Raw genomic sequence first — 27,753 nt, 5'->3', positions numbered from 1 at the left:
TGCAGACCAAAGCCACAATGAGATGCTATCTCACATGTTAGAATGACTGGTATCGAAAAACCCCCAAAGATAAGTGTGGGTGAAGATGTGGGAAAATTGGAGTCTGTATACACTGTTGGTAGAAATGTAGAATATTGAAGCGACTATGGGAAACAGTATAGAGGTTCCTCAAAAGACTAAAATAGAACTATCTCCTCATCCAGCAGTCCCATTTCTTGGTATATATCCAAAAGAACTGAAATCAAGGTCTCCAAGAGATAGCTGCACGTGCATGTTCATTATAGCATTATTCCCAATGGCCAAGATAGGGAAACAATTCAAATGGCCATTGACTGGGAATGGCTAAGGAAAGTGTAGGTTTACCTACAAAGGGATACAAGTGGAACAGAACTCAAGCTTCAAAAAGAAGGAACTCCTACATGGAGGAGCAAGTCACAGAAGGAAAAATACTGTATGGTTTCAGTTATATGAGGAACCTGAAAGTCAAACTCATTGAAGCAGAGAATAGAAGAGTGGCTGCCAGGTGCTGGAGGAAGCAGGAGTGCGGGATTGTTGTTCAGTGTATGTAAAGTTTCAGTTATACAAGGTGAGTGTGTTGTAGAGATCTGTTGTACAATATAGAGACTAAAGTTAGAAGAATGGTATTGTAGACTGTAAATAATGAAAAGAGGATGTATTTTATGTTAAGTGTTCTGACCACACACACACACACATGAACACAAGAAATTTTTTGGAAGTGACCGATACCTTGATTGTAGTGATACCATCCCAGAGGCATGCAGATTTCCAAACTTATCAAAATATATACATTAAATATGTACAATTTTTAGTATACCAGTTATATATCAATACAGTTTAACAAGAGAAATATTAATTTCATGGGACTTTCCAGAGTTCAGTATGTACACTTTTTTTTTTTTTAAGATTTATTTATTTATTTATTTATTTGACACAGAGAGAGAGAGAGAGATCATAAGTAGGCAGAGGGGCAGGCAGAGAGAGAGGAGGAAGCAGGCTCCCGGCTGAGCAGAGAGCCAGATGCGGGGCTCGATCCCAGGACCCTGGGATCATGACCTGAGCCGAAGGCAGAGGCTTTAACCCACTGAGCCACCCAGGCACCCCTGTACACTTTTTTTTTTTTAAGATTTTATTTATTTATTTGTCAGAGAGAGTGAGCCCAGGCAGACAGAGCGGAAGGAAGAGGCAGAGGGAGAAGCAGGCTCCCTTCTGAGCAAGGAACCCAATGTGGGACTCGATCCCAGGACGCTGGGATCATGACCGAGCCGAAGGCAGCTGCTTAACCAACTGAGCCACCCAGGTGTCCCAAATATGTACACTTTAAAGAGCACTTAACAATGTGCGAATCATTGCTGTGAAGTTCATACATGTAGTAACTCACTTTTTTCTTTTTTTAAAAAAGTAGCTCCACATCCAATGTGGAGCCCAATGCAGGGCTTGAGCTCATGACCCTGAGGTAGAGACCTGAGGTGATGTCAAGAGTCAGACGCTTAACTGAATGAAACAGCTAGACACCCCACACTTTTTAAGCAAAACTACAAGTTATCACTACTATTACTTTCATTTTAAAGACAAGGAGAACACAGAGAGACAGAATAGGTGATTTGTCTACATGTATACCCTATTTAGGGCAAAGTGTGAACTTGAGTCTGGCTGAGTTGTTTGCAAAGACAATGCCTCTAACCTCTGTGCTATGCTGAGTCCAGAGAGCTGCTGTGTTCTTTGAATAATCCTGATATATGGTTTGGTTTTAGCTTTGCCATTTTATTGTAGCTAGATAGTATGTTTCTTTATAATTTTCATTGTAATAACTCATCATGATGTAAGCCAATAACTCATTGTTCCATTGTAATAACTCATTATTCTGTAAGCCAATATCAAAATGAATGAAGCTTTAGAAATTTAAGAAAATGTAGATGCTCTGACTGCAGTTTTATATTATATAGGAACCTGTCCCGTGACAAGCTGAAAGTAATGAATGCAAGAAGTGCTCAGCACTAGGATGGAAACAGAAAGAAAAAGACAATTTGGGCATTTGCCTTTATGCCAGGGACGAAAGTATAGGGCACCTATCATAATCTCATGTCTTACCCTGAAGTATGGGACATTGAATTCTAATATAGGATAAGATAATGTAAGGTAAAAACTAAAGTATTAGTCATTTTAAATCATATTTATCTGTTCATACTGATTATAAACTATTAGTCATGTGGTAAGTTCTCGGAAATATGTTAAAATATGACATATGCAAATTGAAAACGATAATAATACAGGAATATTGTGTGCTTTATAAATTGATTTATAGAATTTGCAGTTGATATTAGAGAAAATACCACAGGATACATTTGAGCCTAACAGCTGCTCTCTGAAACCCATTATTACAAAATTATCTTTTTCTTAAATGCTGCTTCCAGTAGCTTCCAGAGAGAAAATCTCAAGATAATCAACAGACCTCAGTGTTTTCAGTGGAGATACAACTGTCTCTACTGTCACGGTCAGAGAAAATCTTTCTCTTCTAGCAGCTGTCATTGGGACATAAGCATTTTTTCAAGCAATTTTTAAGATTACAGGATTCCTACAGATATATTTATCCCAGTCCTAGTTATAAACCTGAAGGTATTTCAGGCACACCTCTAGTAATCCTACAAATTCCTGTAAGGGAGGCTGAAAGCGATCGGTTTCAGAACTAAAGGCGCTAATTACCTTAACAATCAGGATTCCTTTTCATGGGATTGAATACGGATGAGTTGTCCCCGCGGCTTCGGTTAAATCCACTGGAGCCACAAAGATACCAGCAGGAATTGGTCTAAGACCAATTCTAGGACCCCATCTCTCTTTACTAGCTCTCTTTACAGGCTCATGCCTGTGTGGCTTTGGCACTGGATCAGTTTCAAACCCAGAACGACCCCCCCCCCTTTTTTAAAGATTTTATTTATTTATTCGACAGACAGAGATCACAATTTAGGCAGAGAGGCAGGCAGAGAGAAAGGAAGGGAAGCAGGCTCCCTGCTGAGCAGAGAGCCCCATGTGGGGCTCGATCCCAGGACCCTGGGATCATGAGCTGAGCCGAAGGCAGGGGCTTTAACCCACTGAGCCACCCAGGCGCCCCTACGATCCCTTTTTTTATATACCGTCACTTACCCACATTTACTCCCAACAGGTGACTTCATACACTTTGCCTCTCAGACGGAAATGGAAGGCAGTCTCCTAGAAACATCCCTCCATCTGGATGGTGAGCTCCCGGTGCGTGGTCACAAGAGCTAGTGCCTGTGGGAGGGAGGCAGCCACAGGACCGTGGGATATGGAGCAGGGATTGCGACCTCCCTCCCCTCAGAGGAACGATTATCATGTCACCTTTTTACACAGTGACAGTGCCAGCTGGGGAGCTGAGAACATTTATGAAGAGCTTTTTTTCTGAAGTTGGTAATTACCAAAACCAATTACAAGTTTCTAGTTAATCTCTACAAAGGGACCATTGAGATTACTGGTCGAGGCTATTTTCTAGTCCTGAAGGCAGTCCGGTCTCCTGTGGAAGGGAGCGGAACATTTCAGAGTTGGCAGGTGAGGGACTGAGGGGAGTAGGTGTGTCTCCCGGGATCTGCCTTATTTGAAAGTTCTTCCACCCAAAATTGATTTCCTCCTAAATCCTCAGACCACTGAAGTGATCTTCAAAATTGATTTCCTCCTAAATCCTCAGACCACTGAAGTGAACTAGCATTACATTACAAGCAAAACGTTGGTCCCTGACGATTTTCAAAAAGAAAGGTGGAACTCAAAGACAAGCACTCAACGCCAATTAACGCGCAAGTCTCAGCCCTAGACTGTTCCTTGTCTAAGAAATAAGCAGAGGCTAAGTACATGGTTCAAGTGCACTGGCGGTCACCACAGTCTTCCTTCCACACTTTCTTTCTTTTTTTTTTTTTAAAGATTTTATTTATTTATTTGACAGAGAGAAATCACAAGTACACTGAGAGGCAGGCAGAGAGAGAGAGAGAGAGAGAGAGAGAAGGAAGCAGGCTCCCTGCTGAGCAGAGAGCCCGATGCAGGACTCGATCCCAGGACCCTGAGATCATGACCTGAGCCGAAGGCAGCGGCTTAACCCACTGAGCCACCCAGGCGCCCCCCACACTTTCTTTTTGACGAATTTTCAGTAATGAGCTCTAGTTGCTTTTGTAATACATGAATACGTATAAAAGAGGAGTTCAAATGAACCCTTTGGTTTTGCCTACAAACACATCTACATTTTATCCAGGCCCACTATCCAGTGTCTCTCCACTTCCGAGCCTGGGATGAAAGCCGTAATGGTGGGCAAGGCCTGCCACACATGGCTGTGGGCGCACGCAAGTGCACATGTGTACAAACACATGCACACGACCCCATGTAAATCACACGTACAGCCAGATGCTCACATACATTCACATTCAGTCACAGACTCACACCCCGCCACACGTAGAGACTCTCAGCTAGAATCACATGCACTTACTCTGACACACACTCACGCAGACTCACGTAGTCCCACGAACGCTCAGAAACTGCATTCACACAGCGTGTGTGTGTCTGTCTAGCCATCGCAGTCATATGTGGAAGAACGCTAGTAACCCATGCCTCTTAATGAAGCCGCCTTTTATACTTCCCGCTTTGCAAGCACCCACAAAGATACCAGGACGTGCAATGAACAAAAAGTGCTGTGAGTATTGCTACTCTAGGTTAAGGCACAAAGTGGAACAGTTGGGATATTGGCGGTCTGATACACAGGTGTCCTGGGTGCCATCCTTTCTGGCATAGGCAGAGTCTATGCCGTCACTGATATATCACTCTGGATGTGGAATTATTTTCTTAGGTTAGTTCGGAACATAAAGATGTAAACTTTAGGATAGTTATCTGGCCTGTAAAGTTAAACCCTGATTTTTTTTTTTTTTTTACAGAATGTGTAAGGCTGCATGTAGCCACAATCCTGATGGACATCAACGGATGGATCATGCTTTAAAGACGGAAGGAGAAACCCGGAATGGGTTTAATCTCAGACCGTTTCAGTGAGATTAGTCAGAGTGACCAGTGGGATGGTGTACCCATGGAAAAGTTGGACAGAAGCCCTGAGAGTGTAGAAATGAGGGACGGGCGTTGTTGAAAAGCTCTCTGGGTTTCTCATACTTGTGATATCTTCTTGGAAGAAGCAAGTACAGCTTTCATGCTAGACCGTTTAAGAGATAAACTTGGAGGATATCTTTTGGGAGAAAGGAGCAGATTTATTTGCTGTGCAGGGAAAAATACGTACAGCCTTCCTCAAAAGTTAAGTGTATGGGGCGCCTGTGTGGCTCAGTCGGTTAAGCATCCGACTCTGGATTCCCACTCAGGTCGTGATCTCAGGTTGTGAGATCGAGCCCTGTGTTGGGCCCTGCTCTAGCTGTGGAGCCTGATTAAGATTCTCTCTCTCACTTGCCCTCTGCCCCTTCCCTGCCTCTCTCTCCCTCTCTTAAAAAAAAAAAAAGTTAAGAATACGCAGGTGTCTTAGGTACCCCCTTTCAAATACTGATATTTCCTCGTTGTGACCTAAACACTGTTTTGTACAGGATCTGCCTGAGACTTCCACATGGTGCATGGCTTATGGGCCTCAAGGGACAAAGGAACTCCTGGGAAAGTGAAGTTCATGTTTCCTGCTGTGCTGTGAGTAATGATGTTTTTGTTTCCGATGTTGAGTCATGATAGCACCATGACTCAGTGGGGTCTTAAGCTAACATACAGGCATGGAAGCAATGCAGGGTAAAATGGAAGACCCTTCTTTATAGTTACCAGAGGTTGTAAAAAGTTATATATATGAGCAATATATATGTAGATATATATATTGAGATATATAGAAGTATATGTATGTATGTATGTATGTATGTATAAAACTTTAAAAAATTGCTGTCTTAAGTGTTTGGATAATGCAAAAAACACACTAATTCCTTAAGTCAGGAAGAATTTAGTGAGAAGTTTTCAGATAAACCTTGGGAGAAAATTGTTCTCTGAAAATGGAAGACCAAGGATGCCTGGGTGGCTCAGTCCATTAAGCGTCTGCCTTCGGCTCAGGTCAGGATCCCAGGATCCAGGAATCGGGCTCTTTGCCCAGCAGGGAGCCTGCCTCTCCCCCTGCTGGTTCTCTCTGTCTCTGACAAATAAATAAAAAATAAAATCTTAAAAAAAAACAATAAATAAATAGGAAGACCAGTGCAAAATGTTGGGGTAAGAGGGTGATCATTGCAGAGGAGAGGGGGCTGTGAGCAAGGGCGTGGAGTAGTTGCAGAAAAAGAACGGAGGGCTCCTCATGGCAGAGCAGCAAGGAGGCCATTGGGAGTGAAACAAGTGTTAGGAGAACCTGTTACCCAACTTGCTGCTGGGTGGGCCGGCACTCCTTACCCACCATCGCGCTCTCTGAGACTTTAATAAAGCCCCTATGGCAAACTAAGTCTTTTTGAGTTCAGTTGGATTCTTTCTAGACAGTGCTAGGGGTTGGGGTGTATGTCTGTATAGATATAAGGCAAAGATGGGTTTTATGGGGAACTCTAAGGTGGGAACAGAGAAAATCATGAGAGCATTGATCCCTGAGAATTGTCAAAAAATTCTTGGTGGATCTTCTGACCTTTAAGGTTGTGGGAAGGATGGGATCATAAAACAAGATTTCCATGACGTGAAGGAAGACCCCTGTGATGTGTGGGTTGCATGTGGAATGAATAGAGTCAATATGAAGTACTTTTTTCAAAAGCCTTTATTTATTTATTTAACAGAGAGAAAGACAGAGATCATGAGTAGGCAGAGAGGCAGGCAGAGGGGTGGGGGGGAGGGAGCAGGCTTCCTGAGAGCCTGATGCAGGACTTGTTTCCAAGATCCCGGGAACATGACCTGAGCTGCCAGCAGACGCTTAACCCATTGAGCCATCCAGGCACTCCGAGTCAGTACAAAATATTACACACCCTATGACGAGAGGGAGATGGAAAGTCGGCAGGGTTGGAGAAGAAGGGGTCAGGTGGGTCCAGGGTGGGTGAAGGTTCTGCTGCTTCTTTGCTCCAGCTTCCTACTTGAGTCTCCTTTGTGACGGTTCCGTTGCTTGGTGATGCGGGCCCGAGACTTTGGCTTCCAGTCTACACTGTTAGTGCATCTCTACCCCAAGATTTGTGCTTCAGACAGAAAACTGCTGTTTTTTCCTGAGGAGCCTTGTGCCTGTGGCTGGGTTGAGGCCGGACTCCGTGCTGATGGGTCTTGTGTGGGGTGAGCACGTCCTTCTGTTCCCAGCTGCCTTAGAGGAATCCCTTCTTGAAAAAAGTCAGAATGTGGGTAAAACAGAAAATAATCAAGTAAGACAACTGTCCTCTCAGCTGCCAGAATTTTCCTTTTTCCACTTTACAATCCATCATATTGCAGGGAGGAGACAACCAGGGCAGGGAATCTCAGGACAGAGTACAACATTGTCCTTCTAGGAAGCACTGTGAGCAGGGCTGAAGTTTCAGTGAGAACAGGGACAGATAAGTCTTCCGTCTCAAACCCCAGACCTCTCTTTGCATCGCAGAGCATTCAAGGATGAAATTTGAACACAGTGCTTCCACCTCAGCTGCAGGTTAAACAGAATCCAGGCATTTCCACTTTGAACTTGATATAGACATAAAAATCCAAAGGGCAACGTTTCCTGAAATGAAAACACTTTGGGCAATGACTCAAGAGAAGACTTCTTAATTTGTCCAAGACAAAAAGAGAGGGTTGTATGAACCATCTCAGTTGACATGAGTGATCTGATTAATAAAAGGGAACTTTTTTGGAGAAAATAACATTCTTTAATTCAGTCTTAGATACTCATGGAAAGAGATTCATTGAACTGTCAGTATGATACTTTTGGAGAACAAAAAAAAAAAAAAAAACATACAGGAAGGAAGCAACACAGATTGTCCATCATCTATTTACCTATTACTCACCTACATGTGTTTCTAAGAGCTATTTTTTTAATCTTATTTTTTATGGATTTTTTTTCTTTTCAGTGTAACAGTATTCATTGTTTTTGCACCACACCCAGTGCTCCATGCAATCTTCGCCCTCTCTTATATCCACCACCTGGTTCCCCCAACCTCCCACCCCCCGCCCCTTCACAGCCCTCAGGTTGTTTTTCAGAGTCCATAATCTCTCATGGTTCACCTCCCCTTCCAATTTCCCTCAACTCCCTTCTCTCTCCCTCTCCCCTTGTCCTCCATGTTATTTGTTATGCTCCACAAACAAGTGAAACCATATGATAATTGGCTCTCTCTGCTTGACTTATTTCACTCAGCATTATCTCTTCCAGTCCCATCCATGTTGCTACAAAAGCTGGGTATTCATCCTTTCTGATGGAGGCATAATACTCCATAGTGTGTATGGACCACATCTTCCTTATCCATTCGTCCGTTGAAGGGCATCTTGGTTCTTTCCACAGATTGGTGACCGTGGCCATTGCTGCTATAAACATTGGGGTACAGATGGCTCTTATTTCCACTACGTCTGTATCTTTGGGGTCAATACCCAGTAGTGCAATTGCAGGGTCATAGCTTCCCTATTTTTAAAAAATCTTACTTAGTAAGTGTTTTCTATTTCTCAGGAGAAAGTGGGGTGATTTAGAAACGCACTTTTCAAATATTCACATACAAAATAATTACCTGGAGATTTTGTTAAATGGCAGACATTTATGGAGGAGATACTGGGTGGGACCGAAGATTCTCCGTTTTCAGAAGATTTCTGATGATTCCAATATTGTCAATCTGATGTTCACACTCTGAGTGACTGGGAATTAAGGGACTGAGGAAAGACTTAATGAATGACTTTGTAATCAAGAAATTTTAGAGAAATAATAGGGTTTAAAGAGGTTTTGAGAAGAGCAAAAACAAAGAATTTTACCATTTACTGGAAACCATTCTAAATGCTTTTCACATAAGAATGCATAAAACTACAAAAATCATCTATTTTTATTTTTTAAGTGAACCGAACTTTACTTGAATGAAGATCAAAGAAACAAAGTGGTTTTAAAAACTCATTAAGCCATTGCTGCTATGAACATTGGGTTACAGATGGTCCTTCTTTTTACTACATCTGTATCTTTGGGGTAAATACCCAGGAGTGTAATTGCAGGGGCACAGGGAAGCTCTATTTTTAATTTCTTAAGGAATCTCCACAGTGTTTTCCAAAGTGTTGCACCAACTTGCATTCCCACCAACAGTGGAAGAGGGTTCCCTTTTCTCCACATTCTCTCCAACACACATTGTTTCCTGTCCTGTTAATTTTGGCCATTGGCCACAGTTACCAAACTGTGGAAAGAACCAAGATGCCCTTTAACAGACAAATGGATAAGGAAGATGTGGTCCATATACACTATGGAGTATTATGCCTCCATCAGAAAGAACGAATACCCAACTTTTGTATCAGCATGGACAGGACTGGAGGAGATTATGCTGAGTGAAGTAAGTCAAGCAGAGAACATCAATTATCATACGGTTTTGCTTATTTGTGGAGCATAAGGAATAACATGGAGGACATTGGGAGATGGAGAGGAGAAGTGAGTTGAGGGAAATCGGAGGGGGAGATGAAGCATGAGAAACTATGGACTCTGAGAAACAAACTGAGGGTTTTGAAGGGGCAGGGGGTGGGAGGTTGGGTGAGCCTGGTAGTGGGTATTAAGGAGGGCACGTATTACATGGAGCACTGGGTGTGGTGTGTAAACAATGAATTCTGGAACACTGAAAAGAAATTTTAAAAACAAATTAAAAAAAAAAAAAAACCTGGGGAGAAAAAACCCATTAGGCAGGAACATCAGAGGTAGAGAAGTAAAGATTTTCTATTGTTTTAAATAAAAATACAGTGTTTATAGAGGAAGAGAGAACACAGCATTCTTTCTAGGATGGACATTTACCCAAAAGCCAATGATTCCTTCCTCCTACCCCTTCTCTTTCTCCTCCTCATTCTCTGAGCTTTGTCTTCAGATGAGATTATCTTAGAAATCACACCTGAGTTTTGAGAGTTGCTGTCATCAATACCCCCTTTCCCCGTGATACCCCTCCGTAACCAAGGGCAGAAGGACTCCAAGTGCAGAAGAGCCTTCCATTTCCCCAGACCTAGGAGAGAGCTGGGAAGCAGGTGGGTGGAGAAACCCGCCTGAATGCAGACCCCGCCCAGGGAACACCCTCCGGGAGGGCTCTCCCATCTCCACCCATCTCCTTCCTCATCCCCGCCAAGCTCATACCCAGATCCTCCCGGGATCCTTCTCCAAGGCAGAGCCTCTCCTCCCTGCCCAGGCCTGGGACACCTGCTGGCTTCCAGGTCTCCTGAGGGTTGGAGACCAGCAGCCTGTCTGTGCTCTGACAGAATCTCGGCCTGGCCCTGCTAGCATTCTCAGCATCTGAGGCGGGCTCTGATTCTGTGGATAAACGGAACCATTCTTTCTTTCTTTTTTTTTTTTTTTTTCCCTCAGAACCATTCTTCATTTCAGTTTTCAAACCCCTGATTGCCACTTAACTCCTTGCCTTGGGGAGACTAAGTTACCCTGTTCATAGCAAGATGTAGAATGAATCAGCCAGTATGTTGGCATACTTGTAAATATTTTTAAAAAATAGGTACTATTCTCTCAGGAAGTTTTTGGCTCACAACAATATTGAGCAGAGGTTCATAGATTTCCCACATAGCCCGTGCCCTCACACGTGCACAACGTCTCCCACTGGCAGTGTGTGAGCATGAACATGTGTGAACAGTGTGTGAGCATGAACATTTCCAGCATTGTGTATAGTTTTAAAAAATACATAGTTATATGTGTATCTTTTTTTTAAATCCCTGAGAATTGCAAAGAGCAAATTACAGTATATTGTTTCAGATACATACACATGAGATACAATGAAAGGGCTGAGGGTGTAAACAATAAAACATTTCTTCCAATAAAGCAAATCCTTTCCAGTCCTGGGCAAGTGGGCAAAGATTAGCTCACACACAAGGATGAGCTCACACAAGATTAGATTAGGCTGAGTGGATTAGTGGAAAAGGGTTTCCTGGGGATTCCAAGCTGTATAAAAGCCCAGCAGAAAACTGGCCTTCTCTGTCATCCCAGAATCTCCTCTGCCTCTAGTGGGGTTGGTCCAGCACCCTCATATATGAGAGCCACCAACAGACACAAAACCACAGGTTAGTTTCCATGACTATTTGGGACCTCTGTTTACCCCTTCACAAAAATAAAAGAAAATAGGGAGAGGGGGGCATTTTAGGTGTTGAAATAAAGATTTGTTTATTGTTTAATAGAATTTCTTTGGGTAGGGACTGATTCAAAAACCTTAAAAAATGTTAATTTTTAGACAAATTTTAACTTTTAGGTCATTGCAGAGACTGATCACCCAAGGCCCAGGACTTTTAAAAAGAGTAAGTGATTTATTAGTTTATCTTTTATGCCAATGTGTTCATGAGAACTTCTTTGAAGCTGGTTGAAGTTCTGAGCACGGATCATGAACCCAGAAATGAAACAGAGCAGCACTTCAGCTATGAAACTCCCAGTCCAATGGAGAGACAAGAATTATTCTACCTTAATTTGTCCTTAGGAAATGCTTCCTCATTACTCAATTCTGGTCATTTGAAATTTGTAGGAGGGGCACCCAGCTCCCTCAGGTGGTAGAGGATGTGACTCTTCATCTTGATGTGGGGAGTTCTAGTCCCAGGCTGGGTGCAGAGTTCACTTAAAAAAAAAAAAAAATCAAAGAGGAAAGTGTACTAGATTATACTAGATTTTCAAATACGTTTGTCCCAAGATTAGATACAGCATTTCTTCTAATATAATCTATTATGATAAATTTTATTATCTTTTTATGGCAGCCTGTGATAATGGGTTCTATTGCTGTTTTCAAAGAAATAATATATTTACCTATTACACTCTATTTTCCTGTTAGATCCTACGTATGTGTGTTTGTAGGTATGTAAACTCTGCCCCAATGTGGGGCTTGAATTCACCAACCGAGATCAAGAGTTGCATCCTCTACTGACTGAACCAGCCAGGTACTCCCACTGAGTTTTTGATTGACTAATTTTAACTAATTTGATTAACTAATTTTGATTTAAATAATTTCATTTTTTCTTCCTTTTTTAAAGAAAAGATTTTGTGTATTTGAGAGAGAGAGCGTGAAAAAGCATGAGTGGAGGGTACGGAGGGAGAGGGAGAAGCAGGCTCCTTGCTGAGCAGGGAACCTGACTCCGGGCTTGATCCCAGGATTCTGGGATCACAGATCTGAGCCAATGGCTGACACTTAACTGACTGAGCCACCCTGGTGCCTCCGTTTTGTGATCTTTTGTTTTCCTGCTGCAGTTTCTTCCCCCCACCCCCCCGCTACAATATCTTAAGATGAAAACGTCCTATAAATTTTATGTTTGTATATAATATGGCCATTAGACTAAGGAATTTCTCCCTGAACGTGGTTTTGCCCTGCTCCTAAGTTTTTGCATAAAGTGCTTTGTTTCCTTCTGTATAATTTTCATTTGAATTTCATTTTTTATTTTAAGGAATTTGATTTCAGAATTTCTGGAAATGTAGTAAATAGTTTGAGCATACTTAATCTTATAAAGAAGTTCAATAGTGTAGTTATATTTACTTTTATTTAGTTATGACAAAGGGGAACTATAGAGTGTAAGATATCCAGTTTTCTAATATATTGAATTTTCTTTTTGAACCCAGTTACATGATCACTTTTTCCAAATGTTTTATGGTATAAACATAAGGTCCCTAAATATGGAATCTGTACTTCATGTATATATAAAGTCTAGTTAAGTCAGGTAAGTCTAGTGAGAATTTTTATTTTTAAATTGTCACCTTATTTCTCATTCAAATTGGTACTGTGTTTCTAGTAGAAGACTATGGAGGTGTAATTAGAAGTAAAGGTAAAAGGGTAGACAGCGGTGGGCTAGAGGTGGGAGCTGGCTGTCTTGTGCATTGCGGGGGTGGGGGTCCAGGGATATGCAGAGTTTTGTGGTTTCATTTTCCATCTCCCACAGGGCAACAGAGTCCCTGGGACAGACCAACCGTGATGGACCCCAACCAGCTCTCAATGGGACAGGGGAAAGATTTCTTAAAGCAGCTTGGGATTCCGCAGAGAGACGTAAGTGTGGGAGAGGTTGGGCAGGTGACATGTGGAAGCACAAGCTGGCCTCCCAGTCAAGTGCTGATGTCTCCCCCCATGACCATGATCCGGGCTGAAAGCCCGTGGTTAGCCACGTGGGTATGTGGGCCCTGGCCAGTTGCAGGGACACGAAGTAATCAAATCACAGGGCAGAGTTCCCCAACCTGGGGATCACCAGCGGTCCCTGTGCCTGCAGCGCCCCTTGGTGGACGTCATCGGCAAACCCACGGCTGAACTGGAGGAGAGAGCCTTTACTCCGAATAGCTTTGCATTCAGGAGCGCATGAAATTGAGATTTTGTTTAGTTATCTTATGTGTTCCCAAGGCTTCCTCCTGTGCGCAGAACTCTATCCTGACCCTCTTTTCTCTCTATCAGCTTGACTTGATGACAGAGAAATGGGTCATTGTTGCTGCCGTGGAGGTAATGCTACGGTTTCCTCTGATGCCAGGAGAGGACCCTAGTGCCCGCTGTGTCCCCAGTAAGAAATGTCAGCCTTCGGGGGGCTGGCCTCTTACAGCTCCACGGAGACACGGAGACCAAGAGGAGAGGTGGGACAAATGTCAGGGGGTAACGTGGGCAAGGTCTGGGGAGGGGGTGCGGGAATTCCCTCTGGGGCGCTGGTGTGGGCTGTAGACTTGTGCGCAAACATGCCGGGAAGCTTCTGACTTGTGTGACCCTCACCATCACCCGGACTCTTCTTTGAGAGCCCTGCACGTCTGTGAGCTGGCACAGCAACCTTGGGTATGTGTCCCGATGCGGCTTGGGGTGCCTCTGCCGACAACAGCCATATTGTAATTGTGATGGTGAGGGGGGTCACATCTGAAGAGTCACAGGTGTTCATTAGTGTCACATCAAATCCCCGAAAGCCTTTGTCAGAGGAAGCAGTGGGTTTTCTCGGTAAGACGTTGTTTAGTGAAAATGGACTTTCCCAGAAATCCGTAGGGAAAGAATCACTAGCTGTTGGCCTCCTTATTGGTTTTGATAAATATGAGAAGATGCCTTATGCTTGGAGGGAGCGGCTGGAGGGAAACCCAGGTCACCGGCCTCAGTCATACTGATATTTTCAGGGAGGACTTGTACAGGCTTTCATGTTGCAAATCTAAGTTCACCATTTATAGACCAAGTGGCCTTTTCCTATGAGGCAGTGTCCTATCCTGGGAGTAAGTAATGATGGGAAAACATCACAACATGGCCCAAACCGGGCATCAGTTAACCAGAGACCGTATCCCTGTGGGTGTCACTTGGTGATCAGTGAGTCCCCCACCCAGTCCTGAAAGAGAAGTAGGGGTATGAGGGACTTCTGGCTCTGGGTCTACATGATTTCTTTTTTGGTCCTTTTCTTGTGAGTAGGGAGTCTGACGATCAATCCCCGAGGGAGAAAGGCCAGAAGCCCAAGGATATGGTGGGGGATTGCATATACCAGCGGTCCCCAAGACCCCCTATAGCTCAGAACTCGAGGGAGCCACAGAGGGGACCAGTGGGGCAAAGGAATCCCTCCCCAGAAGAGAAAACTGGGGTAAGTGGCTTCTTGAATGTTTCAAAAACCAGAGGATCTGCATGGCCCCCACAGAGTGAGTTTAAGCACTGATACCTGTGGGTCTGTAACTCGGAGCTTTTGACTTATCCCAGTCTGGCCTGTTTCTGATGTCCTAACCTGGGGAATTGGCCCAGTCAGATCCTCTGGGGAGCAACCTTATTCCCCACTTAGCGGCACGTTCCGCTTGGTGTCCGCAATGCTCAATCCAGTTCGTGGCCATCATAAAATGGGCTCCGAGTGGTGCCATAACATCTCCAATTTCCTGGCCACCGGCACTGGGTCTATGTCCTCTTCCAACTCCAAATATCTGCCCTGACGTGAACCTGTGAAAGCAGCAGGGATTTCTGCTGACTCGCTGAGCACTCACTCCCTCCCCCTGCAGGTGAAATGCAAGAACTGCGGGGCCTTTGGGCACCTGGCCAGCAGCCGGAGGTGCCCCATGAAGTGCTGGGCCAGGGCCCTTGTTCCCCAGGTCTTGGACTCCAATAAGGATGAAAACCTGGAACCCAGGAGGCCTCAAGACTTACAGGTCCCGGGGTCCTTCCACAGTACTGACAGCAGGAGGGAACCAAGACAGAGGTGAGGAACCACAGGGTCAGAACGATTATCGGGCCGTGGAGCACCCCCCACCCCAGAACAGGGGTGATGTCTGGCCTCTAGGAGTGTTCCTGGTGCCCGGTCACTGTGTGGGCAAGAAGGTCGGGATGGCCAGACAGTTCACATGATTTTTCTGCAGGCAAAAAGAGCAGAGGAGGGAGGCTTTGCTGCCGAGACCACCCCTGAGACCACAGCAGAAGCAGCAGGGCTCGTGGAAGGAAACTGTGGACGTGGGCGCCCACCTGAGGGTGAGTCTTGCCCCTGCCCCCCTGCTCTGTGTCTCCATCTGCATTTCACTTCATTCTCGGGTGCGCGGGATTACAGTCAACCCCAGGCCGGCCTAGAGGAGCCTTGTGGGTGTCCTACGTGTTTTTCATATTCCAGTTTCTTTCTTGAAATACGTATTTTTTCCGTTTTGTGCAAGTTGGCCAGCAGATGCTTGTGGAGGTGTTTCTGGGCCCAGGCGAAGGGATCTGTCAGATGCTTTCTGTGATCCTAGATCAAGATGAGGCATTTTGCAAAATTTTGTGAATACTCCCAGATTACCCTTCAAAAGGATGGTTGCCGTTTACACTCTGCATGTTCTATGCTGTGGTGACGCGGCTGAGTGCGTCAGTCCTGTGTGGAGTCCTGGTGGACAGTTGTCACACACCCTGACACTCTCGCACACCTGTGTGCAGTACGGGTGACACATTCTGAGGTGTGTGATGTGAGGTTCCTTCTCCCACAGCGCCCCACCAGGCCACTGCCCATCCAAACAAATAAGAGACGATCTGTCCTGGGCCTGGTCCCCACAGGTCAGCTCCCCTTCGTGACACCTGATGAGTGGTCTACACTGCCTCTCAGTGAAGCCCGGGAAATGCGTGCTGGTGAGCCAGCCCTAAGACGTAGTATGGATTCTGTCTGCCGAGCTCTACAGTGCTCCTGCCAGGACTCGCCTCTCATCACCAAGTCCACAGCCAGCAGGCCTGGTGTTTTCTCTGCCGATGTCCCCTGGCCTGCCGGGAAGACACTGGCCCAGGCACAGGCCAAGCATCATCATGTGACCTCGAGGTCCCACCTGCAGCCCGTTGTAGGGAAATGTGGCCACAACTCCAAGCTCAGCATTCAGGCTCCTGGTAAAATCTCTCCCCAGGTTGCTCTCCAGACTTGCCAGAACCCTCCAAAGAGAGCAAGATTCTGCCTCTTCTAACCCCCCCAAACTGAGCTCCTGGTGACCTGTCCGTCGCCCCAGTGCACTTCTCTTGGATCCAGATACCCCAAGTGACTGGGAAGACACCAGCCCTTGTGCCAGGTTTGATCCCCGGGCCCCATCTAGCTCTGCTGGTGTGAGCTCAGGCCAGGCCTGTGCCGTCCCTAAACTCCAACACCCAGGCACATTCCAGGCTAGCGGGGGCAAGGCCGGTGTAGAAGATGGGCCACGGGAGAGCCGAGCTCCAAGTTGTCAACTGCCCCCGAATCTCTGCAGAGAAGTCTGCCCCAGCCGGTCGGAGTCCTCACATCTTAGAGACGTCAGAGAGACAGGTTCCTGGGGTCCCAGGGGACCTTCTAGTTCCCCCCTCCCCAATGAAGAGAATGCCTGAGAGAGGTCGAGTGGAGAGAAAACTGGGTGCCCACTGTCCCCTGATGGGAAGTGGCTGAGAGACGGGGAAGAGAGGCAGGAGCACCTCTTTTCTGTGTCCTGTGAGTCAGACACCTGTGCCCATGCTGGGGGTCCAGGTGACATCATGCAGACACTGCCTGTAAATTTTGTAAATTTAAGTTGTATTTAAAATGGAGCTTATGAAATTGTCATGCATAGTCCTTTGTGAATCAGATCTTGTTTAAGAAACTGAGTCAACTTGGGGAAGCTATGTCAAACCCTAATGTCAGTAGAAAGCTATGAAATTCGTCTGTACCCGGTGGGTAAATGACAAAGACTTGGGTGACTGGCAGAGGATTGTGGAGAAGCTCTGCACCCCTGAAACAGTGGCTCTTCTCGGGGTAGAATGTTCCACATTGAGGCAGCGTTTCTGTGGGAATTCTCTTTGCCTTGGGGAATGGGGCTATTCTTTAAACGTTTATATTTTGGTATTAAAAACCCGTTGCAGGGGCACCTGGGTGGCTCAGCGGGTTAAGCCTCTGCCTTTGGCTCAGGTCATGATCTCAGATTCCTGGGATCAAGCCCTGCATCGGGCTCTCTGCTCAGCAGGGAGCCTGCTTCCCCACCCCCTTTGTCTGCCTCTCTGCCTACTAGTGATCTCTGTCTGTCAAATAAATAAATAAAATCTTTAAAAAAAAAAAAAACGTTGCAGTGTTATGGTCGACTGCGTTCTTTCTTTCTCTCAGGAGTGAAAATCTGTGAGAGAGAACATGTATCACAGCTTTTTGATTCTTCCTTATCATGTCGGGTCAATTTTTTTTCTTCATCCAGTTCTATCTGAGTAAAGAGGAGGTTCCTACAGTCGAATCCAAGGACCTGAAACTGTTAAGAAATACAGACTCCCAAGCACAAGCCAGCTTGAACCAGTATCTGGGGTTCTTCATAATAATTCCAGGTGTTTCATATGCAGGTTCAAGTGTGGTAAGCGCGAAAATCAACTGGTTCTCAGTCTGTATATCAGAACCACCTGGTGAGCTTTAAATACTGTAACCACCTGCTCCTACCCCCCAGGGATATTCATTGGTTAGGTTGGGTTTGAAACATGGCATGAGATGATAGGAAAAACATACATATAGGTCTCTGCCCCAGCTTCCTGACACAGAGCTCCTAAAATCCCTGCCATTTCTTAAATGGTAAGAGCGCTGGGAACATCTCTTGTGCTAATGAGGTAACCGTGGGTGGGTTCTTGGGTGGGGCTGGTCACCAGAAAGCACCAGCCACGGTGAGAAGCTTGGGACTCTCAGACCTGCCCCCAGGCCTCTTCACCAGGAAGGGGAGGGGCTGGAAACGGAGCCAATGGTCAGTCATGCCCAGGGGAGGGAAGCCTCCCTAAGATCCCAGAAGCCGGGCATTTGGAGACCTTCCCTGCTGGCATCCACACCGAGACAGTGACACACCACAGCCCTTTAACAGACTGAAAAACGTGAGTGGTTCCCTGAGTTCTGTGAGCTGCTCCAGTAGATTAATCAAACTCAAGGAGGGGGTTGTTGGAACTTCTGATCTATAACAGCCCTTTAACAGACTGAAAAACGTGAGTGGTTCCCTGAGTTCTGTGAGCTGCTCCAGTAGATTAATCAAACTCAAGGAGGGGGTTGTTGGAACTTCTGATCTATAGCTGGTCGCTCAGAAGCCTGGGTGGCAGATGTGCCCAAAGTGTGTGTGTGTGTGTGTGTGTGTGTGTGTTGGCGTGTGATCTCGTGGGACCAAGCCCTCACCCGTGGGACCTGGCATGTCTTGGGGTAGATGATGGCAGAACTGAGTTGAATTCTTGGACACCCAGCTGGTGTTGGAGGCTTGGTTGTTGCAGGGGGTGGGGGGTGGGGGGATGGCAGTTGTTGCCAAAGTGTCAGGAGGGCTCTGTGTGACAGTAGACACAGGAGGTGGAAACTGTATTCTGACCTGCGTGGATGTTAGGTGTCAAACCCTCTGTGATTATTTGGGGTTTTCTTTGTTTGTTTGTTTTTTGAAGATTTTATTTTAGGGAGAGAGAGATACAGAGAGCGGAGGAGGGTAGGAGGGAGAGAGAGAGAGAGAGAGAGAGAGAGAGAGAGAGAATTCCAAGCAGATTCTCCATTGAGTGTGGAGCTTTATGCCACGCTCAATCCCACAACCCTGAGAACGTGACCTTATCTGAAATCAGGAGTCTGAGGCTTAACTGACTGAGCCACGCAGGAGCCCCCTTTCGTGGTTATTTGTAACACGCAGCAAAGTTGAGGAAGCTGGAGGTAGAGTGTGAAGAGAACACTGCATGAACGTATTTTGGGGGAAATTCTATCCCGAATCAAAAAGAGGAAATAAGAGGAAATTTCCTCTTTTTGATTCATGTCAACCTAAAATTGTCAGGAGACCGTATTTAAGCAAAAGCATTTATCTGGGACCGGAGAATTGTCTTACAGGCTGCAGAGATGGGGGTGGCAATGCAGACAGTGTCTCATTAGGGAGAAGTCAGGGTTTCTGAGGACGAGAGGGAATGCTCCAGTACGTTGCTTACAAAGAATTTTGGTTGGTGTTGATGACAGCAAATGAATTTTGGCTTCTCGTCACCAGTCACTAAAGTCCGTTACTGTAAGAACTTGCAGGTGCGTTTGTGCCTTGTCCTGAGATGTGCGTGGGCGGACCCCGTTCAAAGTTCATGGTTCCACCAGGGGAGGGCGGGCTTCAGGCTTACCTCCTGAATGGCCTCCCAGCTCCACTTGAAAACCCCTGGACATGAGTGTCGCCATGTCATTTCAACTTTCACATTCCCTTGAGTGGGATTTCACTGGAGGGGAGGGGGAACAAACCAGATGTCCCCTTTCCGTCTGTGAGATTCTGTCTCACAACTTCTCTGTCTTGCCAGGGCCGTGTCCCTAACAGGCAGTGTGATAGGACTGTCCAGGCTTCCTCCTGGTCAGGGGCCCCAAACCCAGGAAAAGATGGAGGGAAATCTTCAACTTGGTTCTTCAACTTGGGACTCCCCAGGTTGCTTTAATGAGGCTTTCTTGGAAACAGAATTAACACCATCAGAGGCCACATCAGGACTATAAAATAACAGTATGATACAGCCATTAGCTTCCAAGTCTCAGCGAGTCCCCAGGCTCCACTCTCCCTGGGCCTGCTCAGTATGTTGGAGAAAGCCAAGAGCAGTTGGGAACGTGAGCCCTACTATTACCAGTGATGCTCTGATAAGTGGGAAATTCAGGTACTGCAAGAGAAATTCTCATTACATTGACCCAGGAATCTGTGATCTGTGTTAATGCCCTGGGTGTTTTTGAGGCAGGTGATGGAGAGACAAGTACTAGGAAAACCCACTGGCAAATCTCAGCTCAAAGTCCCACCTGGTATGCGATTTGTGTTTGCAGTGAACTTTCCAGCATTTGATATGCTTTTCCTCTATGACCCAGCTGGTCATTTGGACCATCCTGGGAGTGAATACATTTGAAAGATCTTTGCCCCCCTTTCTATATTTAAAGAAAGTTTATTTTTCCTTGTGAAAAATTATTTAAAACATGTGATATTTGATTTCTTTTCCATAGTTATGCCTGAACACCGTATTCATTTAAGGACATTAGCCCATCCTTCTTGCAGCTAGCACTTGGTCCATGTTGGGAGCTGAACTAAGGGTTTTACACACTTTAGGTCATTCTATCTTCCTCACAGCCCTGCTTCCCAGTGTAGACGTGTAGGTGCATGGAAAGAGAGAGGACACATCAGGTGTTGGTTTGCCAACTGGGGAGCTTCCTGGGTGAACTCTGAAGCCAGCGCCCTATACAGAGGGCAAGGAGAGACTGCAGAAAGAGGTGCACCACCCTTAATGGTAGGTGGCTGGTGTAAGAAGCAACACACACACAGTACAGTATGTACTGTACTGAGTGATACTCATGCACCCAGACAACGTGATCTACATTTCTCATGTGGGAGAAGTCAGGGTCAGTTGAAAATGCACATTTCCTATTTTAATGTGCACAAGATTCTAGTGGGGTCTAATTGGGTCTTATTACAATGCAGACTCTGACTCAGGAAGTCTGGGGTGGGCCCTGAGATTCCACATTTTAACAAGGCCCAGTGATGCCAAAGGTATGGGTCCATGGGTTGCCCTTTGAATGGCAAGGAGCTCGAACATTAAGAACACTCCCTGGATAGCTTTAAACTCAAGAAGTTTATGGGTGTTCCTAAGTTTTGTCAGCAACAACAAAAAAGGTTTACACAAACAAAAGGTCTAAAATACTAACAATAACTTAACATACCTATTAGATATCATTTATCTGTATATTTTATAATTATTTATATTATGAATTGTTATGTTATCAGTACACCAATGTATGAAACCACAAATTAATCCCTGAGATTTCATCATTCTGATTTTATGAGAATATTGTTTGGAACATCTAGTGAATTGCTGGGACTGAGTTTGAATCTAGTTATTGGGCTTAGAATTTAACTTAACCAGATGTCTGGAAGAGTTTTAACAGTTGAGAGAAGCAATAAAAAGGAGATGAGAAGGTAACAACGGATAATAGTTTTGAACCATTTATTTGGTATAAATCAAGTAACCATATGCTAATAAAAAATTCATAAAGTGAAAATATTCATTGCCTTAGGAAATGTTTAAGACATATTTCCAATATTGAGTAAGTTTTTATTTTATTTTTTGTTTTGTTTTACAATTAATATTTATTATGCTAGTGAAGATAACAATTTAATAATAAATTTTAGGTAAAATTATAATGACCCATATTAAAATTTTCCAGAAAGTAAAATGCTTTTTATTAGCTAAACAAGGGAAAGCTAACTTTGAAAATCCATAAAATATCCTTGGCTCCATTTTTTTTTAAATTTAATTTAAAATTTTAATTATTATTATATTATATTATTATAAATTATTATTTTTATTATGTTAGCATATAGTATGTCATTAGTTTTTGATGTAGTGTTCCACCACTCACTGTTTACATATAACACCCAGTGCTCCATGCAATACGTGCCCTCCTTAATACCCATCACCGGGTCAACCCACCCCCTCTCCCCTCTAAGACCCTCGGTTTGTTTCTTGGAGTCCGCAGTCTCTCATGGTTAGTCCCCATTCCGATTCTCCCCACCCTTCATTATTCCTTCCTTCTCCTAATGTCCTCTGTGCTATTCCTTATGTTCCGCATATAAGTGAAACCATATGATAATTAACTTTCTCTGCTTGACTTATTTCACTCAGCATAATCCCCTCTAGTCCCATCCATATTGATGCAAAAGTTGGGTATTCATCATTTCTGATGGCAAGAGGAATATTCTATTGTATATATGAACCATGTCTTCTTTATCCATTCTTCTTTATCCATTTATTTGTTGAAGGGCATCTCAGTTCCCTCCACAGTTTGGTTACTATGAACATTGCTTCTATGAACATTGGGGTGTATATGACCCTTCTTTTCACTATGTCTTTATCTTTGGGATAAATATCCAATAGTGCAATGGTAGTGCAATTAAGTATGTTTTTAAATCTCATTGTAGAATAATTCTTAATAATCTTAATAATCTTAATCTTAATAATAATTCTTGGTTTTTGAAAATATCTCTGTATATCAATAGTTTCCACTGATCTAAATTTTAGTATTTGGGGACAGTAAAGATGTCTGTATTATGATTATGATTCTTGCTGAAATAAATGAAGTAGTAGTTCATACAGGTGAGGGGGGAAAATACAGTTAGAGAAAATAAAAGAATATTTTTGGGATGGGGATATATTTATAATCATGAGGAATATCCAGTATGAGATGTGTTTCTAATGGGCATATTTAGAATTTGGAAGTTCAGAGTTCAAATTGTCAAGGTTTAAATGTCAAGACCTGTGTAAACTCATTTTGTATGACTTTTTTAAAGATTTTATTTGTTTGAGAGAGGTAGTGTGTGTGAGCACCAGTGGGGAGGTTTCCAGAACCACTCATGTAATCACCACACAGAACCTGAACTCCTCCACCGCAACCATCATAAATATCAATTATCAATTATCAATGAATGTTAATGTAATTCTATTTCATTTACTATTGCTGTTCATGGTAATGTTTACTGAGGAGCAGAAGCTCAGTCATTCCTGTTTGCTACTCTTGCCCTGTGACTGTTTCATAGCAGTGCTTATACCTGGAGGGGATGGTAAATAAATAACCATTTGAATAAATATACAATTTACATATTTATGATCAGCTTAAGTGATTTTGTGTTCCTTTGCAAGGAAAGCAGAGGCTGGACATTCTGGAGTCATGGCTCATGAGGATGTAGGGACTGACAGTAGGAAAACATGTGTTCAGTAGTACAGAAGCATTCCTCAGCCACAGACTGGGGTTGTTAAACACGACCAGACAGATGTGGAAGAGGGAGGACAGAGTCCAGAAGGAAACAAAAGTGCTCCGCAGGACAAGGGTGCTTCAGGTGGCTGTGCTCTCAGGGGAGGGTCTGGGGGAAAGAGTATTCCTGTGAATGTATTGGACCCGCCACTTGTGCTGGTGCAGGATGAAAACTATGCAACCACTGGCCCAGATCATGAGCCCCAAACAGAAACCATTACGGAACAATATTGATGCTACATACAATGACTGTGCTATGTGGCTACCACTTATGGAATAACAGTAGTCGTAATCACTTTTCCTTGTAATGGTTATGTTGTTTCTTGTGCCAGTCATAAACAAAATAGTAATATTTAGCATCATGTTCAGGACCCAGCAGAGGATGCTGGAGGTGCCCAGGTACCTGGGAGCTCTCACTTTAAGCTCTAACCATCTGGAGTTTCTGGGACTAATTATAATGACCTGGAAGAAACTCAGGAGGCAGATGGTTCCAATGGCCACATCCCTGCCCACTCTGTACACATAGAAAACAAGTTTGCATGCAAAATCACTAAGGAAATATTTCAACCCCAAACCTGCCATCGTTTGGGGGATTCCTTTAGAAGAAATGACTAAGTCAGGTGCTTGAGAAGCACATCTGTGGACCTAACCCTGCATTCTGTCAAGTGAAGCAAGAGATCATGGTAAAGAAGAGAGAAATTCCCCAGAATTCCAACTATTATCTGTAGTAGAAGGATGATTCCTATTGCCAGATCCCTGTCAGCCTTTCTGCCAGGTCCCAGGGAGTGATATACTTCCTCCAAGCCAGAGATCCCTGCATGAGAATATGAGGTGTGAGCTCTGTGTGTCATACCAGCTGGAATTCAGTATTTTCCTCTTACATTAGTTCCAACTTACAAATAATTACCTCTAGTTATCGCACAATAACAGGTTTCCAAGTACTGACGGTTTCATATTCAGTGCTTTCTAGAGAACATGATTCATACGACGCACGGTTACAGACATTCTGGATTCCTCCCAACTTCATGAGAGAGTCAGTACTAGCGTTTTCGTGGAAAAGATAAAGAACACTGAGGCAGAGAAAGGTTAATGATTTAGCAAATTCAAACCATTTTGATAGAAATGGGAAGAGGTGATCCTGGGCTGGTATAATGGCAGTACATTTATACATGGTGCTGTTCTAACAAAGTTAGAAGTCTTCTTCAAAATACAGGTGGGGAGATGTCTGGGCAGCTCAGTCGGTTAAGCGTCTGCCTTCAACTGAGGTCATGATCCCAGTGTCCTAGGGCTGAGTCCAGCACTGGGTTTCCTGCTCAGAGGGGAGCCTGCTTCTCCCTCTGCCTGCCACTCTCTCTCTCTCTCTGACAAAGAGATAATTAAATCTTTAAAAATAAAGAAACAGGGGGAGGAGTCAAGATGGCGGAGAAGTAGCAAGCTGAGACTGCTTCAGCTAGCCGGAGATCAGCTAGATAGCTTATCTAAAGATTGCAAACACCTGAAAATCCATCGGCAGATCGAAGAGAAGAAGAACAGCAATTCTGGAAACAGAAAAACAACCACTTTCTGAAAGGTAGGACCGGCGGAGAAGTGAATCCAAAGCGACGGGAAGATAGACCCCTGGGGGAGGGGCCGGCCCCCGGCAAGCAGCGGAGCAACCGCGCACAAAATCAGGACTTTTAAAAGTTTGTTCCGCTGAGGGACATCGCTCCAGAGGCTAAACAGGGGCGAAGCCCACGCGGGGTCAGCGTGGCCTCAGGTCCCGCAGGGTCACAGAAGGATCGGGGGTGTCTGAGTGTCGCAGAGCTTGCGGGTATTGGAACGGGAAAGCCGGCTGCAGAGACAGAGCCGACAGTAAGCTCACAGCTCGGTGTTACCTTGAACCGGTCGCAGGCTCGGTGAGCTCGGAGTGCGGCCGGAGGTCAGGCAGACGGGAGTGACTGGGCACTGTTCTCTGAGGGCGCACTGAGGAGTGGGGCCCTGGGCTCTCGGCTCCTCCGGGCCGGAGACCAGGAGGCCGCCATTTGTATTCCCGTCCTCCGGAACTCTATGGAAAGCGCTCAGGGAACAAAAGCTCCTGAAAGCAAACCCGAGCTGATTACTCACCCCAGCCCCGGGTAAGGGCGGTGTAATTCTGCCGGGGGCAAAGACACTTGAGAATCACTACAACAGGCCCCTCCCCCAGAAGATCAACAAGAAATCCAGCCGAGACCAAGTTCACCTACCAAGGAGTGCGGTTTCAATACCAAGGAGAGCAGCAGAATTCCAGAGGAGGAGAAAGCCAAGCACGGAACTCATGGCTTTTTTCCTGTGATTTTTTTTAGTCTTGCAGTTAATTTAATTTTTTCTTTTTCATTTTTTTTTTTCTTCTCGCCTTCGGGTAAATTTTTTTGTTAACTGTTACCTTTCTCTTTTTTAACGATTTTTTACTAGTTTATCTAATATATATATTTTTTCTTTTTTACATTTTTCTCAAGTGTTTTCTTTTTTTTAAAAATTTTTTTCTTTTCTTTTTTTTTTCTTTTCTTTGTTCTTTTTCTTTTCCCTTTCTTCCTTTTTGAACCTCTTTTTTTTTTTTTTTTTTTTTTAAAGATTTTTTATTTATTTATTTGACAGAGAGAAATCACAAGTAGGTAGAGAGGCAGGCAGAGAGAGAGAGAGGAGGAAGCAGGCTCCCTGCCGAGCAGAGAGCCCGATGCGGGACTCGATCCCAGGACCCTGAGATCATGACCTGAGCCGAAGGCAGCGGCTTAACCACTGAGCCACCCAGGCGCCCCTTGAACCTCTTTTTATCCCCTTTCTCCCCACTCACGATTTTGGATCTCTTCTAATTTGGTTAAAGCATATTTTCCTGGGGTTGTTGCCACCCTTTTAGTATTTTACTTGCCCCTTCATTTGCTCTTATCTGGCCAAAATGACAAGACGTAAAAATTCAACACAAAAAAAAGAACAAGAGGCAGTACCAAAGGCTAGGGACCTAATCAATGCAGACATCGGTAATATGTCAGATCTAGAGTTCAGAATGACAATTCTCAAGGTTCTAGCCAGGCTCGAAAAAGGCATGGAAGATATTAGAGAAACCCTCTCGAGAGATATAAAAGCCCTTTCTGGAGAAATAAAAGAACTAAAATCTAACCAAGTTGAAATCAAAAAAGCTATTAATGAGGTGCAATCAAAAATGGAGGCTCTCACTGCTAGGATAAATGAGGCAGAAGAAAGAATTAGTGATATAGAAGACCAAATGACAGAGAATAAAGAAGCTGAGCAAAAGAGGGACAAACAGCTACTGGACCACGAGGGGAGAATTCGAGAGATAAGTGACACCATAAGACGAAACAACATTAGAATAATTGGGATTCCAGAAGAAGAAGAAAGAGAGAGGGGAGCAGAAGGTATACTGGAGAGAATTATTGGGGAGAATTTCCCCAATATGGCAAAGGGAACGAGCATCAAAATTCAGGAGGTGCAGAGAATGCCCCTCAAAATCAATAAGAATAGGCCCACACCCCGTCACCTAATAGTAAAATTTACAAGTCTCAGTGACAAAGAGAAAATCCTGAAAGCAGCCCGGGAAAAGAAGTCTGTAACATACAATGGTAAAAATATTAGATTGGCAGCTGACTTATCCACAGAGACCTGGCAGGCCAGAAAGAGCTGGCATGATATTTTTAGAGCACTAAACGAGAAAAACATGCAGCCCAGAATACTATATCCAGCTAGGCTATCATTGAAAATAGAAGGAGAGATTAAAAGCTTCCAGGACAAACAACAACTGAAAGAATTTGCAAATACCAAACCAGCTCTACAGGAAATATTGAAAGGGGTCCTCTAAGCAAAGAGAGAGCCTACAAGTGGTAGATCAGAAAGGAACAGAGACCATATACAGTAACAGTCACCTTACAGGCAATACAATGGCACTAAGTTCATATCTCTCAATAGTTACCCTGAATGTGAATGGGCTAAATGCCCCTGTCAAAAGACACAGGGTATCAGAATGGATAAAAAAACAAAACCCATCTATATGTTGCCTCCAAGAAACACATTTTAAGCCCGAAGACACCTCCAGATTTAAAGTGAGGGGGTGGAAAAGAATTTACCATGCTAATGGACATCAGAAGAAAGCAGGAGTGGCAATCCTTATATCAGATCAATTAGATTTTAAGCCAAAGACTATAATAAGAGATGAGGAAGGACACTATATCATACTCAAAGGGTCTGTCCAACAAGAAGATTTAACAATTTTAAATATCTATGCCCCCAACGTGGGAGCAGCCAACTATATACACCAATTAATAACAAAATCAAAGAAACACATCAACAACAATACAATAATAGTAGGGGACTTTAACACTCCCCTCACTGAAATGGACAGGTCATCCAAGCAAAAGATCAGCAAGGAAATAAAGGCCTTAAATGACACACTGGACCAGATGGACATCACAGATATAGTCAGAACATTTCATCCCAAAGCAACAGAATACACATTCTTCTCTAGTGCACATGGAACATTCTCCA

At 44.3% G+C, this 27,753-nt stretch overlaps 1 protein-coding gene and 1 long non-coding RNA gene across 2 annotated transcripts in view; both read right to left on the bottom strand.

The window, feature by feature from the left end:
• LOC309852832 overlaps window positions 1-27,753 on the bottom strand; it is a 642,903-nt gene that overhangs the window by 516,488 nt on the left and 98,662 nt on the right. The window lies entirely within an intron of this gene.
• LOC309853931 (vomeronasal type-1 receptor 4-like) lies at window positions 23,098-23,823 on the bottom strand (the record flags this gene model as incomplete). The annotated part of the gene is made up of 2 exons (XM_082712532.1): window positions 23,098-23,233; window positions 23,645-23,823. The coding sequence occupies 2 exons, from the start codon at window positions 23,821-23,823 to the stop codon at window positions 23,098-23,100; spliced, it is 315 nt and encodes a 104-aa protein (XP_082568658.1).

This window comes from Mustela nivalis, assembly GCF_964662115.1.
Source record: "Mustela nivalis genome assembly, chromosome: 18".
Classification (NCBI taxonomy): Eukaryota; Metazoa; Chordata; class Mammalia; order Carnivora; family Mustelidae; genus Mustela; species Mustela nivalis.
This window is presented reverse-complemented; position numbering and strand designations above follow the sequence as displayed.